Genomic DNA, 15,771 nt, shown 5'->3' with positions numbered 1-15,771 from the left:
CGCGTTATGCATGTGCAACCCCAGACGAATTACTCTAGCTTGTGTATTTGGACAAAATTTTTTAGACTTCGAACATACTACACCCTAGCCCCTAGGCTTGTCAAACCCTTAGGGAAAACAAGAAACGTTCGCCAAACAACGACACACGGCACAACTTAAATTAAACGGGTCAGGATAAATGTTCATTACATATCACAAATAATGCATTATAGAATCTAAACTACGCATTATACTATACAAAATATACATTATGTGCAACCCCAGACGAATTACTGCAGCTCGTGTATTTGGACAACGTTTTTTAGACTTGGAACATACTACACCCTAGCCCCTAGGCTTGTTAAACCCTTAGGGAAAACAAGAAACGTGCGTCAAACATCGAAACACGACACAACTTGAATTAAACGTGTCAGCATAAATGTTCTTTACATATCACAAATAATGCATTACAAAAACTAAACTACGCATTATACTATACAATATGTACATTATGTGTACATTATGTGGATCGACGACCGAGTTCACGTTCACCAGCACTTCAAAGTCCCTGAGTTGAACCATTCAACTCACCAGCGCAACCTCTTCTACCGCCGCGTTTCGCTCTACCTCACCTCCCTCCCGTCGCTCGAGGACTCCGATTTCACCAACCTCTCCGCCGGCAAAAAATCAAACGGCATCGTTTTATCGCTCGACGACAATCAGAAGATCCACGACAATTTCCTCGACGCGAGAGTCTCGTGGCTGAATCGAGTGGAGAGAGACGGCGGAAGCCGGAGCTTCGTGTTGAGGATTAGGAAGAAAGATAAGCGGAGGATTCTGAAGCCGTATCTCCAGCACATCCATGCGGTTTCCGATGAAATTGAGGAAAGATGGAACGTATTGAGGATTTACAGGAAAAAAAGTACAGAGATGGATTAGGGAGAGAATCACGTCTGGAGCGTGTGAAAATAAAAAAAAACGCCAAGATCTTCAAAGGAGGAAATCATGGAAGTTTCCATAACCACCAATTTAGTGTTTACCTATTTTGTCCTTTTCGGATTTTAATTGAATTAAAATTTAGGGTTAAAGCCAATAATTTGGACCATAGGATGGAGGAAATAAACGACTGAGATCAAAAAGGAAATAGGAGAAAATATGGTAAAAGGAAATGAATACATCCCTATATATATATATATATATAGAGAGAGAGTTGCGATCAATGTCGAACCTTTTTTAAAGACCGAACTAGAGACCAAATCTCATCCATCTATTAATCACATCTAATGGTTATTAATAATTTCTGACTTTTTTATTCAATTAAATTGGTAAAGGGTAGTTTAGGAATGTGCGACTCTTCTTCCCTTTCCAAATCCAACCAACTTCTCTCTCTACAATTCTCTCTCATCGTCCCTACCACCATTTCCTCTTCTCTATCTCTCCCTCATCGGTGCTTCTACGACCATGTCTCATCGGCGTTCCTTCCGCACTACCTCGTCTCCCATGCCGCCTGCCTTGCAGCTCCACCAGTCTGCTTCAACTGCGCCGTGAAGGGTAAGTGGAAGCATCGCAGTTGATGTTAAAATATGGGTTGAGGCTGCATTTTAGGCCGACTCCGAACGGATATGGAATCAGTAAATCTCCACACCGATCCTGGCAACCGGGCTCATCTTTTCTTGTTTTCAGTTTGTAGAAAGTATTACTACTAGAAAATAGAGGAAGTAGTAGGGAGGAGGATTCTGTACATTGCCCTCGTTTTGGTGCCTATTTTGGCCGATCTTGGTAGATATTGTTGTTCAAGTCTTGTTCCTTTTGTTTTTTGAATCGTTTTCCCTATACTTTATTTTTCTTTTAGTATTTTAGAGAGCTTAATTTACTTCATTCACATGTGCACATATTTTTCATTTGTCATTCACTTATCAATAATCAATAGATCTCAAAAATGAACCAAGATCTCTGAAATAAACTAAATATGGTACCCAATGCAGTATTACAGGCTAATATTGAACAACATTTAAAGACGAAAATCCGATGTTGAAGCTGGTTGCTCTATTTAGTTCAAGTAGTTCTGTTCCAAATTTACTTCATTCGGATAATTATGTTCTTCATTCCATTACTTCTGTACTTCAATCATGTAGTTTCTTACTTCATTTACATTTTGAATTTGAATTTGTTTAGACTTTTTGCAAGCTTAAAGAGAATAGACAAAATATATTGTAGGAGTAGATTATTAATCTTACTTTATATGAAATATTTTCCATTTGTCAATAGATCTTTGAAATGAACTAAGATTTCTGAAATGAACTAAATCTGTTACCAAATGCAGTAGTATAGGCTAATAATGAACAACATTAGAAAGCGTGGTACTTTATTCAATGCTCAGAACAAATATATGTCGAATACAAAATTTGATCTACTAAAATGATCATTTCTTCTTTAAATATGTTGCAACCATTTTCTCAACATCAATTTCAATGTGTTTGCTTTCCTCTTCGTAATACGCTACTGTAACAATTTTGTTGTTGAAGCTTCGTGGCTGTTTTCGGATATCATCAGCGCCGAACAATATTTAGCCCTCAAGCTCTGAAGCACACCCGAACTTGATTTCTTCAAGCCACAATTCCAGCAACCTTCTCGCTCACCCTTGTATGTTTCCATATGCCGCATTAGAAATACTCCACAATCTTCAACGTTATCAACTGTCCTCCATGGCATTTTCAATCTCTGCATTTTGGAGTTGGACACGATCTTACAATAAGCGTGGAAACCATTCTTGGTGAGGCAGTGACAAAAGTATGATCTCTGCATGTACAAAACAAATACATGTCATTTATAGTTGTGTGTATTCATATGTATGTGCTATAAAATTCAATCATAAGAGAAGAATACGAACCAATGTTTCTGGAATGTGACCATAATTTATTGTGAGGTCATTGTCATCCCCGTTTGCATAATTGTCTATTACAGCAATAGCATTTCTCTTGAAGCAAAAACAAACAACATAATAATGCTGATTTGCACATATGGGGAACAAGACCTATTGAATGAAGTAAAGCAACATGAATGAAGTAATAAAGTATACGAATGAAGTACTATGAACAATCTGAAAAATGAAGTAACAGACAACATGATTGAAGTAATATAGTGTACGAATGAAGTAACATGCAACATGAATGAAGTAATAAAGTGTACAAATGAAGTACTATGAACAATCTGAAAAATGAAGTAACAGGCAACATGATTGAAGTAATATAGTGTACGAATGAAGTAACATGCAACATGAATAAAGTAATAAAGTGTACGAATGGAGTACTATGAACATCTGAAAAATGAAGTAACAGGCAACATGATGAAGACATAAATCAGACTTGAAGTAATACTAATGATGCTTGTACCGTGTTCACATCTTCCTATTTGAAATATGGTATTTCCTTCACCTCTCTGTCCAAGTTGTTACAGAAGTTTGCAATAACTGTGTTGACATCCATGGATTGAGGCTTTGTCACAATGGTGTACAACTACATCCATGGATTGAGCCTATGTTACTTCATTATTAATTGTTATTACTTCAATTTTAGAGTCACTTACTTCATTATAATGTTTTATTACTTCATTCCAGTCATAAACCTACTGTTTAAACAAAGCATTTATATTACTTCATCATTATAATTATTACTTCATCTTATCAATTTACTACTTCATTAAAAAGAATATGTAGTTCATATTAATGTTGAAAGAACACAGCAGTTTAGATTAATCCAAAATCCTAAAACTATGCAATACAGGAAATAGGTAGTCCATAATTAGAGTCTGTTACTTCATTATAATGTTTTATTACTTCATTTTACAAATTTATTACTTCACTAAATAGAATATGTAGTTCATTTGAATTCAGTTAATATGCAGTTAACTTTTACCTTTAGAACCAGGGATTTCAGTAGGGATTTGAGGAGAACTACTTGGATTCTTCCTAGTTGGAGAGGAAGTTTTACATATACATAACAAACACATAATTAATATACAACATATCATCCATTTAGTTCACTTAGAATACTATGTTACTTCATTATTAAGTGTTATTACTTCATTTTTAGAGTCACTTACTTCATTATAATGTTTTATTACTTCATTTCAGTCATAAACCCTACTGTTTAAACATAGCATTTATATTACTTCATCATCATAATTTATTACTTCATCTTATCAATTTACTACTTCATTAAAAAGAATACGTAGTTCATATTAATGTCGAAAGAACACAGCAATTTAGATTAATCCAAAAATCCTAAAACTATGCAATACATGAAATATGTAGTTCATAATTAGAGTCTGTTACATCATTATAGTGTTTTATTACTTCATTTTACAAATTTAAATCCTAGGTTTTACCTTCTGGATCTGGAATTTTGTTTCCAGGATCTGCATCGAGCTTGTGAGTTGCTTGTTTGACCGTCTTTAATTTAGCCGGATGCTTGCGAGTATATTGTCGTGCTATTTTGACAAAAATCAGAATCAAAGTTAGGAATTAGATGAAGTAAATTAAGTGTAAGATCTTTGAAAAGCTTCAAAGTTGTATTACCTTCACCAGAAGTTCGGCCGGAACGCAACTGGCGGCCAGAATTTTCCGTCGAAGATTTTCGAGTATCAACCATTTTGAAGACGAAGTTGTGGAGTCGTCGATTTTGGCAGAGAAGCAGCGTTTGAGCGTCGATTTGCAGTAGACATGAGAGTCGATTTGGAGTAGAAGATGAGCGTCGCTTTGTAGAAGAAGATTCGTCGCTTTGTTGTAGAAAATTCGTCAATTAGTAGAAGAATTCTTCGATTTGGAGAAGTATTCTTCGATTTGAAGAAGAAAAGAGCGGGAGAGATGAGAAAGAAGAGGAGCGGCGTGAATGAGGAGAAACAGGGGTGATTTTTTTTACCCTAAATGTAATTTGACCGAAATACCCATAATTTGAAGTATATTGCTTATATAATGAAGTAGCGAAATTCATGAAACATGGTTTAATCTCATCCCTTAAAATCTAGATCTAAGGGCCCTAATTTGGTCTCTAGTTCGGTCTTTATGACTAGATTTGTGAATAATGAGACTCTATATATATATATATATATATATATATATATATATATATATATATTATAGAGTAGTGATCTAGGGAAACCACTACTTAAATGCATAACTAGATAACACGAATTTAGTTCACTATAAGAGTGATTTAGTTCACTACAGGAGGGAGTGAACCAAAATGCCTTTACAGTGAACTAAATCCTTCACGAAGTAAATACTTCACTATAATGGTGTTTTGGTTCACTCCTTCTTGTAGTGAACTAAATCACTCTTATAGTGAACTAAATCGCCCATATAGTGAACTAGATCATTTTGATCTAATGGCTGAGATTTGTTCTCTAGTTATACACTTAATATTAGTTATACTTTGATCATCTCTCATATATTATATATATTCACACAAAATAGAATTAAAAAGAAAACCTACAAAACCCTACTTTTAGAATGAAAAACGTCAATCACTCCCGCCCCGACAATGAGGTTTCAAAAAATGAAGACAATGTTGGTCATGACTTCACATATTGTCTTTGATTTGATAATTGAAGTTTTATTGATTTGAATATTATGAAAGAGTTTACCATTATAATGGAGTATTGTTTTGGACGTTATTCAAATAGAAAAGATAAGCTTTTTCGGTCACAAGTGTAACGATATATTGTTTCATATTTCAATATACCGTAAAAGTACAGTGTACCGTAATAACAGTATAATTATTTTATCATACCAAATTTTCGGTGTACCGAGTATCAATATGATGTTTTGTCACCATGTAGTTTTCAATACGGTATATGGTTCTCGATACGGTGGGTCCTACTACTCTTGTGTGACAGGGCTAATGAGTTTCCATGTTGGGAACTATTGATAATATGCATTGAGCTTGGAAACAATGTTCGACTCTATGAAAAGGCTATGTATGCATACAAGAACAAGGCCGACATTCGACTGCATGCTTGAAGTTGTCACTGACCAACTACTCTAGACCTAGCATGTTCTCCCGTCCCATAAAATATATATTTACGATTGAATACGAGTTTTAATACACACAATTAGTAAAATAGAGAAAGATAGAAAAAATAACTAAAATATTACTAACAGAGAATAAACCTCACCACAAAATAAAAGAGTTTTTAAAATTGGATAATTCATATTGTTGTTGATGAATTAAAAAAGAAAAATTGCATACTCTGGGACAGAACGATGGACGAGCAGTCTATTCTATCTCAAAGGAGAAATGCATATAAAGGGCTAGTTTGGTTTCTCTGAGGAGATATGTAAAGATAATTATTCTAGTCAATAAAGGGATCTAGATATGCACATTAACAATTGCATGACTCCCTGTTTGGTTTGTCATATTCATAAGCGCAGAAAAGTAGTCCTCTGTTTGGTTTACCAAACATTGTACTATGAATACTCCTTAAAAGACTATTATACCCTCAACATAATTAGGTAATTCCCTTTTTATCGTTGGCAAACCCTAGCTGCAGTGCTATATATAACTCCCCTGTTGTGATTAATTTTTTTACACTGCCGCCAACAACTCTCGCGTAAGGTGCGATTTCTTCCTTTTCGCTTCCTTTTTTCTTCTTAAGTCTCTTGTTTATTACACTCGTTGTCAGCGTTTGATTACTCTTACGATTTGTGATGCAATATGTGATTATTTTTACACTCTCTTGTCTTCAGTTTCATCCATATGTGATGCAATATGCGTGTAATTGGTGAAATTTTCATACTTGTTGCAACTCTTGATGTTTGCCACAATTGCTAAATTGGTTTTTTTGTTTCACTTTTATTTCGAAATTTTGTATTGCATAAGGTAAACGTGGATTTTCTTATGTTTAATTCACTATTTTGCTAGTTGTTCTTAGTTTTATGTGTGAGATTCTACCAACTTCAAGAATCTAAGGACGTTTTCATGTGTGTTGTTTATTGAACTAGGTGCACTGTTAAGCAAAAAATGTCTGATTACATTCCTAAGAAGTTCACACTAGGAAAGAGTTAGGGGACTCCAGGTAAGCTCCTCAATCACTAGCTATTCATCACAGTGTACTATATTTCATATTTTCCTGCTAAGCTATGTTGAAATTGTAGTTGGTTCTCCCTATGGTCGAAACAGTAAGACTAAAGGGGATCGCACTCGTCGAAGCTGGTCTGACAGTGAAGAGGCCAATCTGTTACTGGGACTGAAGGATCTTGTAACCCATGGGTGGAAAGCCGACAACGGATTTCGAGCAGGTTATCTGTCTAGGCTGGAGGAGAATTTGAAGCGAGAATTTCCATCAACTGACCTAAAGGGCAACCCTCATATCGATTCGAAGATAACGGCTTGGAAGAAGTCTTACAATCTACTGACTAATATTCTTGACCGTAGTGGTGTTGGCTTCGGCTACAATGGGGACTTCAAAATCGACTGTGACGATGAGCAGTGGGCTCAAATAGTGAAGGTACAATGCATATGCTTGCTTTGATTTATTTAGTGAAGGTAAATGCACATGCTTTCTTTGATTTGTTTATTAGAAATGTGTAATAGATAAGCTTCAATCATTTTTAATTCAATGGAAGAAATTTTGTGATTGTATTTGGACTCACTTAAATTTCTAATATCATCTCGCAGCATGATCGGAATGCTAGCGGTATGCGCAATAAGGCTTGGCCTTATTTGGAACAGTGGAAAGAAATCTTTGGAAAAGACCGCACTAATGGAGTCGGGGCTGAGGATGTCATGGATGCAGTGAACAGCCTATACTCCCGCCAGAATCTCAACACCTCCAATGGTTCTCAGGACTACAACATGAGCTTGGATGACCTTTCTGCCACTGAGCCAATGTCCAAACAGTCCACACCGGACGAGGTGGGTAAAAGCTCACCTCAGAGTACCAAGGTTGTTGTGTTTGACAAAAGCTCGGGCAGAAAGCGAAAGCATGATGACTCCCTTGATGCTTTAGACGAGCTCCTTAACAAGATGCACGAGGGAACTAACGTCAGGCTGAAGTACTTGTCCATGCGGATAGGTTATGAATTCGACCTGACCAAGGCCCAGAAGGATATGTATGATTTGCTTGGAACTATCCCGGGACTGACCATGGATCAGAAATTTGATGCTGGTGAGATAATTGTTGAGAAGGTGGAACGTCTCAATTTCTTCATGGGACTGCCTGAGTGTGCTCGTCTTCCCTACGTGATGTGTGCGCTTGAGAAGCGGCGTGCTACCTGATTTGGCTGTGCTCGCCTTTTGGACTTAAATTTTTGTCATCGAGATTATATATTATTGCCTCGATGAGGGTAGCTTATTGTTGTCTATTTATGTAAGAACAACTAATTCCCACTTCAAGCTTTAGCTTTAGATGTCCGGTGTGGACGAACCTTGATTCTAACTATTTTTGGTGCCTTAGATGGTACGTTGAGATCTTATAATGGCTTTAGGAATTGACTTATGTTGGTGGAAATTGCTTTGCATGTCGTCTAGTTTGTTTCAATTGATTTGTTATCCAACCATTTATATGGTTCTTAATCATTTTTAAAGAAGAATCATTAATTTAATTGCACCTTACAAAAGTCCATTTCACTGGAGCTAAAATAATATCACACGCACTAATTTTTTTGTAATATGTAAACTAAAAAAATCATGATAGATGTCTAGAAACATGGATAATACTAGTTAAGTTTTCTTAATAAGTCCGACACATATATTGCAAATTACAAAACAACAGATCAACAAAAGCTACCTTCATCGAGGTAGCCTTAAACAACAACTTCAACATATCAAATGCAAACAGTGGTCCCATGTTGTATAACACAACAAAGTTGGAAAAGTTGGGCACTACTAGATAATAATACATCCTACTAAAATCATTTAAAGACAATAGCCCCAATGAAATATTCCAGCAACATAATTTTCATGGTGGCTTACATATATATATGATTTCATCGGTCTACTTTTTTGCCCATTTGTATGGGCTTGAAGATGATGCACACGAAGTACCTCGGGGAGAGGCATAGGGTGGCGCGGGTTTCATGAGGATGCGAGTGGAGGCTTGTGCAGTGCTTTGTTTATATTCCAACTTTCCATTGGCGCCCGGAGAATAGTAACTGCTTCCCTCGTTGGCGGACTCTTTGTCAAATAATTTGCGTCTCATTTTCGGATGGCCTTCTAGAACAAGAGAAGACACAGATTCACTCCGAGTAGGTGTGTGTTCGAACCTCGCATCAGGCTCGACCCAGGCTGGGCTCTTTTCCACATGCACCGTGGAGTCAGATAGGATGATTACCTCAACCTTTTTCTCGGTCTTGGCTACATTACCTCCAAAGATGGTATCCTGATTGTTGAACTCAGGGTCAGCAATGTAGTAGTATGCACCTGCCTGCTTGTTCTCCTACATTGTTGACATAGTGGTTAAATAGAAAACATCCACCAAATAGACTTTAGCATGTGCACGATTAATGAGAGAAGTATGAGGGTTTAAGGGAAGAAGAGTGTGTCAAACCTTTAAGATGTCCTTCCAAGCAGACTCCGGACCTGTGATAACATTTGTGTTGACATTCCAATGGATGCCGGAGATAGCAAGTACCCCTGTGAATGAGCGGTAGCGACGCTCGAAGAATAGCCACCTTCCATACACATCATCCCACGAAAATAGTATCCCAACCTCAGCATTAATAACATCAATTACCTCACGGATGAATTCTGGTGGTATCACTACCCCATTCCATTTTGCAGCCTTCTTCATTTTGATGATGGTACGTAGCATGACTTCGCCGATCTCCGTTGTCCAATTGGACTGGTAGAGAAAGACACTTTGTGGTGGAATGTAGCTAGCCATTGTAACTCTATAAGGAAATGGATTTGTTGTGTCTGAGTAAACAACACTCATTTCACTTCTTATATAGAGGAGCAGTGAAGATCTAATCCACATCTTCATGGGGGTATGCGTGAGCAGGCTATCCTGTTGTGTGTGAATGCATCTTACAATAAGAACAAGTTTTCACAAAGAGGGTGATTGTGTGTTGAAGACTCACAAAGATTTTGTAGCTGAGACCATATATTTTCCATTTCGGTGTGTATAAGATAAATTGGGTGAAAGAGTCTTTAAATTAGAGTGGGTGAAAGTGTCTAAAATAACCAACTATATTTTTTTGACAACTCTTAAATTTGGTGAGAGAGATGAATTAAAGTTGGTGAAATTGTCATAAATAACCACCTATATTTTTTTGACAGCTCCACAATTAAATTTGGTGAAAGAGTTGATTTAAAGTGGGTGTAAGTGTCATTAATAACCAGCTAAATTTATTTGACAGCTCCACCAACTCCGATTGATTAGATTCTTTCACATTTTGTGATTTGTACACTCACAATCGAGCACTAATGCTGATTTGGTGAATATGTGGTTTATTAATTTCATCCTAAAATAAAGCCTTTTTCTATTTATATTTTGAATGTAATGAACAAATGCAAAGCAGTAATACAGAAATACAACCTTCTATAAGTTCCCACATGAATAAAATTCATTCTCAAAGTAGTAGTACACAAATACAACCTTCCATAATTTTCCTCATTAATAAAAATCATTCTCAAGTCAGTAGTACACAAATACAACCTTCCATAAGTTCCCACATTAATAAAAAACCATTCTCAAGTCAATTAGGAGGGAATCCAGTACAAAAACAACTATATAAAGCGAACAACTTGTACTACTGAACCAGAACAATCTCAAATTATAGCTAAATCATTCTTCACCAACAATGTCATCCATATTTGCTCCATTATGATGACCCTGGAGAAAAAATTGAAGTCGGGTGAAATTTATCATCACCACATCTGAAGATATATACACACAAGCTTAATTGACATGACAATCTAGCATGTGTGTGATATTGTGCACCAAGTTGAAATACCTGAGCCCACATATCACGAGCCATTGTGTCTCTGTATTTGGTTCCACTCCGACGACGGTTTGACAACATCAATATACTCAATGTCCTCGGTCACCTCCCTGTGTCAAAATGTTCAAACAAACCTTCGAGATGTTGTTCTATCGGATCGACAGCCATCTCTCCACGTATGAAGTTATGCAACAGAAAGCAACACATGATCAACCGAATCTGTACTTTCAGCGGGTAGAAAGAAGGGCTTCGAAGTATTTCCCACCTCATCTTGAGAACTGCAAATGCTCGCTCAATAATGTTACGAGCTTTTGTGTGGCGCAAATTGAACATCTCATGTTTGTCACGTGGTCGCTCATTAGCTGGGCCCCATTCCTTTAAGTGATATCGAACTCCCTTGAAAGGTGTTAAAAAACCTTCACTATTTGCGTATCCATTATCACACAAGTAAAAATTCCCTGAGGTTCGATAATGACACCAAGTTAACAGTCACAAGAGTATAATTAGTCTATCAAGCCTAAAAATAACATAGTTGAGAGGTATGTCAGCAATTGGTACCTTTAGGCACGCGCAAGCCATTTGTACGATTGATTGCGTCGCGTAAAACCCTTGCATCTCCTGCTGATCCTTCCCATCCGGACAGTACATAGACAAATCGCATGCGTCGATCACACGCAGCCAATGTGTTAGTAGATATCTGGCCTTTCATAGTCCTATACCTAGGTTTAACATCACTGCCAACTAACACGTTTATGTACGTGCCATCGAGTGCACCTAGGCAGCCCTGCATAAAATCGCATAAAATAATTAATTCCCCACACAGCACTACAAAATGTAATTAAGGATTGCTTGAAAATCAATTAGGGATTATGAAACAGACCTTGAACCATTTCCACCGCCAGTCGACACAATCTTCCTTAACAGGGTCAGGTTTCACCAAGAACAATGAGTGCATATTAAGCACGCATAACGGCTTGCACATAGGTGGATACCGTGTGGCCTGATCTCCAGAAATGGAACCGGACAACCTTATTTTTTTGGTGGTGGGCTAATATATCGAGAAATATAGCAACTTGTTCTTCAATACCCACAAACCTTCGAATCTTTAAGGTTCCCAACTGTCTAAAAAGCTGACACAACATGCCGAAGGAATTACGGTCCATGCGCAGATTCACCAAGCAGTCAATGTCGGACACATGAATGAGCCTATTCAAGCAATGGATTTGGGCTGGAATCTTTCCGAGAATGGTATAGGGGCACATCAAGGGAATTCTTTGGAATGACGTACTCGCACCAGCTCTACGTTTCATAATTAATATGACACAAATTCGCTGAATTTCAAACATATGGATAATGTCATCAATCAATTGAGCAATAGAGGCTTCCCGTTTCACTAAGCGAGGCATCTCCGCTGTGACACTTATCAAGAAATTGTAAAAATCAGAGCCACTTTTAAATTGAACTTTTTTTCTCCAAAATGAATAGCTTCATCGTATGAAATGATTCACAATACCATATCAAGTGTGAGCATGGTAGCTAGACATATTCCACTGAAAATTGAAGTAGCACAAAAATTGATTTGGAACATTGTTTTGAAAATTAACTATAAAGTGTTAAATATGAAAAAAAATATATGAATTTTCTCTATACCTAAGGTCGGTCAAGGATATTGCATATTGAACAAGCTATAATTTAAAATTTGTTCAACATAATAAATTGCAAGTATGAAATGTGGTTTCATATTGGGCAATAATCAGATAGTGTGCTAGATTTGAGACATGTATAAAGCAAAACACAACAGTTAAATCAATTGTAGCAGGTTTTGAATTCGATTAACTTACCGGGCTTCGTCAGATATAGCAGCGGGGCTAGTCTACTGCTGAAACAATCGAACTCACACAAAGGCCCTGGCAATGGAACCTCAATCTTCAACTGAGTTACGGCGATGATATTTGAAAAAGCTTGAAACGCTAGTCTTATGCATATTAGAAAACAGAGAGAAGAAGAGGGAGATTTTACGGGAAAGGGATTTAAGTTTATGATGTGGAGGGTAAAATAGTGATTTTACATATTTTGTTGGGTGCAGGAATCTAGGCAGGAAATAAACGGAGCCTCTGAGTGCAATTATTATTCTGCATTTTATGTGATAAAAAGCTAGGGCCCTTTAGTTTTAAGAGAGCCCTAACAGTAAATCATTAATGAAAACCAAACAATAGATATATCATGAAATTGGGCATTTGTCTTGAAATATTGGACAAACCAATTGGTCCAAAAAATTATAGTAGTAGTAAATAGTGATCGCTTTTCTTCGACGTTTTCGACCACATTCATTAATTAAACCAGATCTAAGGGCATTTCTGGAACAAAATATTTACAGTCGTGAAATCAACTCCATCGATCACTCTTCCTTTTTCTCCCCCAATTCCCCATATCCAATCCACCGTCGCCACCAGTTGCTCCGCCGCCGAATCGAAGATGAGGAACCTAATCCCTCTTCTCCTTCCGTTCCTCCTCATAGCATCCTTCACCTCCGCCGAGATAAAAAATCTCAAAATCTCCTCTGATTCACGCCCGATGATCTTATTCGAACGATTCGGCTTCACGCACACTGGCCAAGCCTCCATCACCGTCTCCTCCGTCTCCGTCATGTCCAATGTCGCCTCGCCGGAGCCGTCGCGTCTCGGATTCTTCCTCCTATCGGAAGAATCCCTGATTCAGGTTCTGATTGAGCTTCAGTCAAATCCTGCCTTTTGTGTCCTCGATTCCAAGTACATTAATCTACTCTTCACCTTCCGCGATCTGTCACCGCCTCCTCACTCCTCCTTCTCCCACTCGTACCCGATCACGTCTCCCAACGAGTACTCGCTCTTCTTCGCCAATTGCGCGCCTGAATCTACTGTGTCGATGAACGTGCGGACCGAGCTGTACAATCTCGACGGCCGTGGGGATGAGAAGGACTACTTATCCGCTGGTTTAACTCAACTGCCGTCGTTGTATTTCTGTTTCTCTGTTATATATGTATCGTTTCTGGCTTACTGGATCTATGTGTTGTTGCAAAATAAGAAGTCTGTTCATAGAATCCATTTGCTTATGGGGCTTCTGGTTGTTATGAAAGCATTGAATCTGCTTTGTGCTGCCGAGGATAAACATTATGTGAAGGTCACCGGGACTCCACATGGATGGGATGTGTTGTTTTATATTTTCCAGTTTATTAGGGTTGTTTTGTTGTTTACCGTCATCGTCTTGATCGGTACTGGATGGTCATTTCTGAAGCCATTTTTGCAGGAGAAGGAGAAGAAGGTGTTGATGATTGTGATCCCATTGCAGGTCTTGGCCAATTTTGCATCCATTGTGATTGGAGAGACTGGTCCCTTTATCAAGGATTGGGTAACTTGGAACCAGGTGTTCCTGTTGGTTGATATAATCTGTTGCTGTGCCATTATTTTCCCAATTGTGTGGTCTATTAGGTCATTGAGGGAGACATCAAAGACTGATGGGAAGGCTGCTAGGAATCTGTCCAAGCTGACTCTGTTTAGGCAGTTTTACATAGTTGTAATTGGGTATCTCTACTTCACGAGGATAGTAGTGTTTGCTCTCAGGACCATTGCTGCATACAAGTACCAGTGGGTGGCTAATGCCGCCGAGGAGATTGCCAGTCTTGCTTTTTATGCTATAATCTTTTACATGTTTAGGCCTGTTGAGAAGAATGAGTACTTTGCACTTGATGAAGAAGAGGAATCTGCTGCAGAGATGGCTCTTAAAGATGAAGACTTCGAGCTTTGAAGTTGGAGACAAAGTGCTACTTCTTTTTGCTGGAATACTACAAGATTGTGAGTGATTTACTAAAATGTCTGATTTGTGTAACTGCTGCACTTCTTCCTTACTTTACATAGAGACAAATTTGAGTTTATCTTACAGTGGCATCGCCTTTTGCATAATGTAAGTTTCTCATTTGTTTATTTGTCTTTATTTCTCAGCCTTAAGTGTTAAGATCATCTATGAATCCAGTAGCAAACGGCTGACTGTTTGACTGTATGTTGTTTTTTCTGTAGAGTATCATTATTTTCATTTTTCTTGGTGCTGTCTCTGTTATTTGATTATTTTTTTCTGTTTATCTGCTTATTATATATGTCATTCCACTGCTACGAAATTGAATTATCCATAATTAACTGCAATCAGATATTATTTCCTTTATAGGATATGCTGTGGTATATGCAATTAGCTTATATGCTGGAGAACTCCTTTTACTCCCTTTTGGGTCACCTGCATAAACCTTCATACTTGTGTTTGATTTGAGCCTTTGAATCCTGGTTCCTGCACAAATAGTTTGTCTTGCTTTTATGTATGTTGGTGTTGGCTGTCATCTTGAATAGAGGCTTGCAAATGCAAGATCTTAGAAATATGTATTATATGTTAACAGATTCACATTTTGTATACGGTACTGGAGAGTGTAGGTGCTGGTGTTCAGTTCTGGTACTCAATGCTAGTGAAGCTAGTTTTAAGTTCACCATTCTTTCAGCTATTACTTCGGATTCATCTGAAAGTGTAATTATACTAATAGTGCAGGAAATGAAAGTCTCTGATTATTTAGATTTAAATTACTAAATTCACAAACTACGCATGATTTCTTCAAATTATTTTCTCAGTTGAACTGCCATAACAGCCTTCCTTGACCATTGCCATTAGAAAGATAAGTACAATCAGAAACAAGGATCCATGCTGAACGGTTAGACGATTAGAACTAGTAACATTGCATATCTATATTAATTGAGGAAGCCTTTGTAATTGAATCACACTGATTTGTCCTAGTTCATATGTGTATTTCTAAATTGCAGGTACACCTATATTTT

At 37.5% G+C, this 15,771-nt stretch overlaps 2 protein-coding genes across 2 annotated transcripts; both read left to right on the top strand.

The window, feature by feature from the left end:
* Nucleotides 1-6,998: 6,998 nt before the first annotated feature.
* On the top strand, nt 6,999-8,255 carry LOC121778512 (uncharacterized protein At2g29880-like). The gene is made up of 3 exons (XM_042175881.1): nt 6,999-7,038; nt 7,133-7,485; nt 7,656-8,255. Exons 1-3 carry the CDS (start codon nt 6,999-7,001, stop codon nt 8,253-8,255), a joined length of 993 nt encoding a protein of 330 aa, XP_042031815.1.
* A 5,002-nt stretch (nt 8,256-13,257) lies between these two features.
* LOC121764670 (protein CANDIDATE G-PROTEIN COUPLED RECEPTOR 7-like) lies at nt 13,258-14,993 on the top strand. The gene has a single exon (XM_042160695.1). The coding sequence runs from the start codon at nt 13,397-13,399 to the stop codon at nt 14,702-14,704; it is 1,308 nt and encodes a 435-aa protein (XP_042016629.1). The 5' UTR covers nt 13,258-13,396; the 3' UTR covers nt 14,705-14,993.
* The last annotated feature ends 778 nt before the right edge of the window (nt 14,994-15,771 follow it).

This window comes from Salvia splendens, chromosome 2 (assembly GCF_004379255.2).
Source record: "Salvia splendens isolate huo1 chromosome 2, SspV2, whole genome shotgun sequence".
Taxonomy (NCBI): domain Eukaryota; kingdom Viridiplantae; phylum Streptophyta; class Magnoliopsida; order Lamiales; family Lamiaceae; genus Salvia; species Salvia splendens.
The sequence above is the reverse complement of the archived record's forward strand: the minus strand, read 5'-3'. Positions and strand labels throughout refer to the sequence as shown.

Coding starts and splice junctions, on each gene's coding strand:
- LOC121778512 (XM_042175881.1), top strand. CDS start 6,999: ATGTCTGATTACATTCCTAAGAAGTTCACACTAGGAAAGA. Junction 7,039..7,132: donor GAAGTTCACACTAGGAAAGA/GTTAGGGGACTC, acceptor TTGAAATTGTAG/TTGGTTCTCCCTATGGTCGA. Junction 7,486..7,655: donor AGTGGGCTCAAATAGTGAAG/GTACAATGCATA, acceptor ATCATCTCGCAG/CATGATCGGAATGCTAGCGG.
- LOC121764670 (XM_042160695.1), top strand. CDS start 13,397: ATGAGGAACCTAATCCCTCTTCTCCTTCCGTTCCTCCTCATAGCATCC.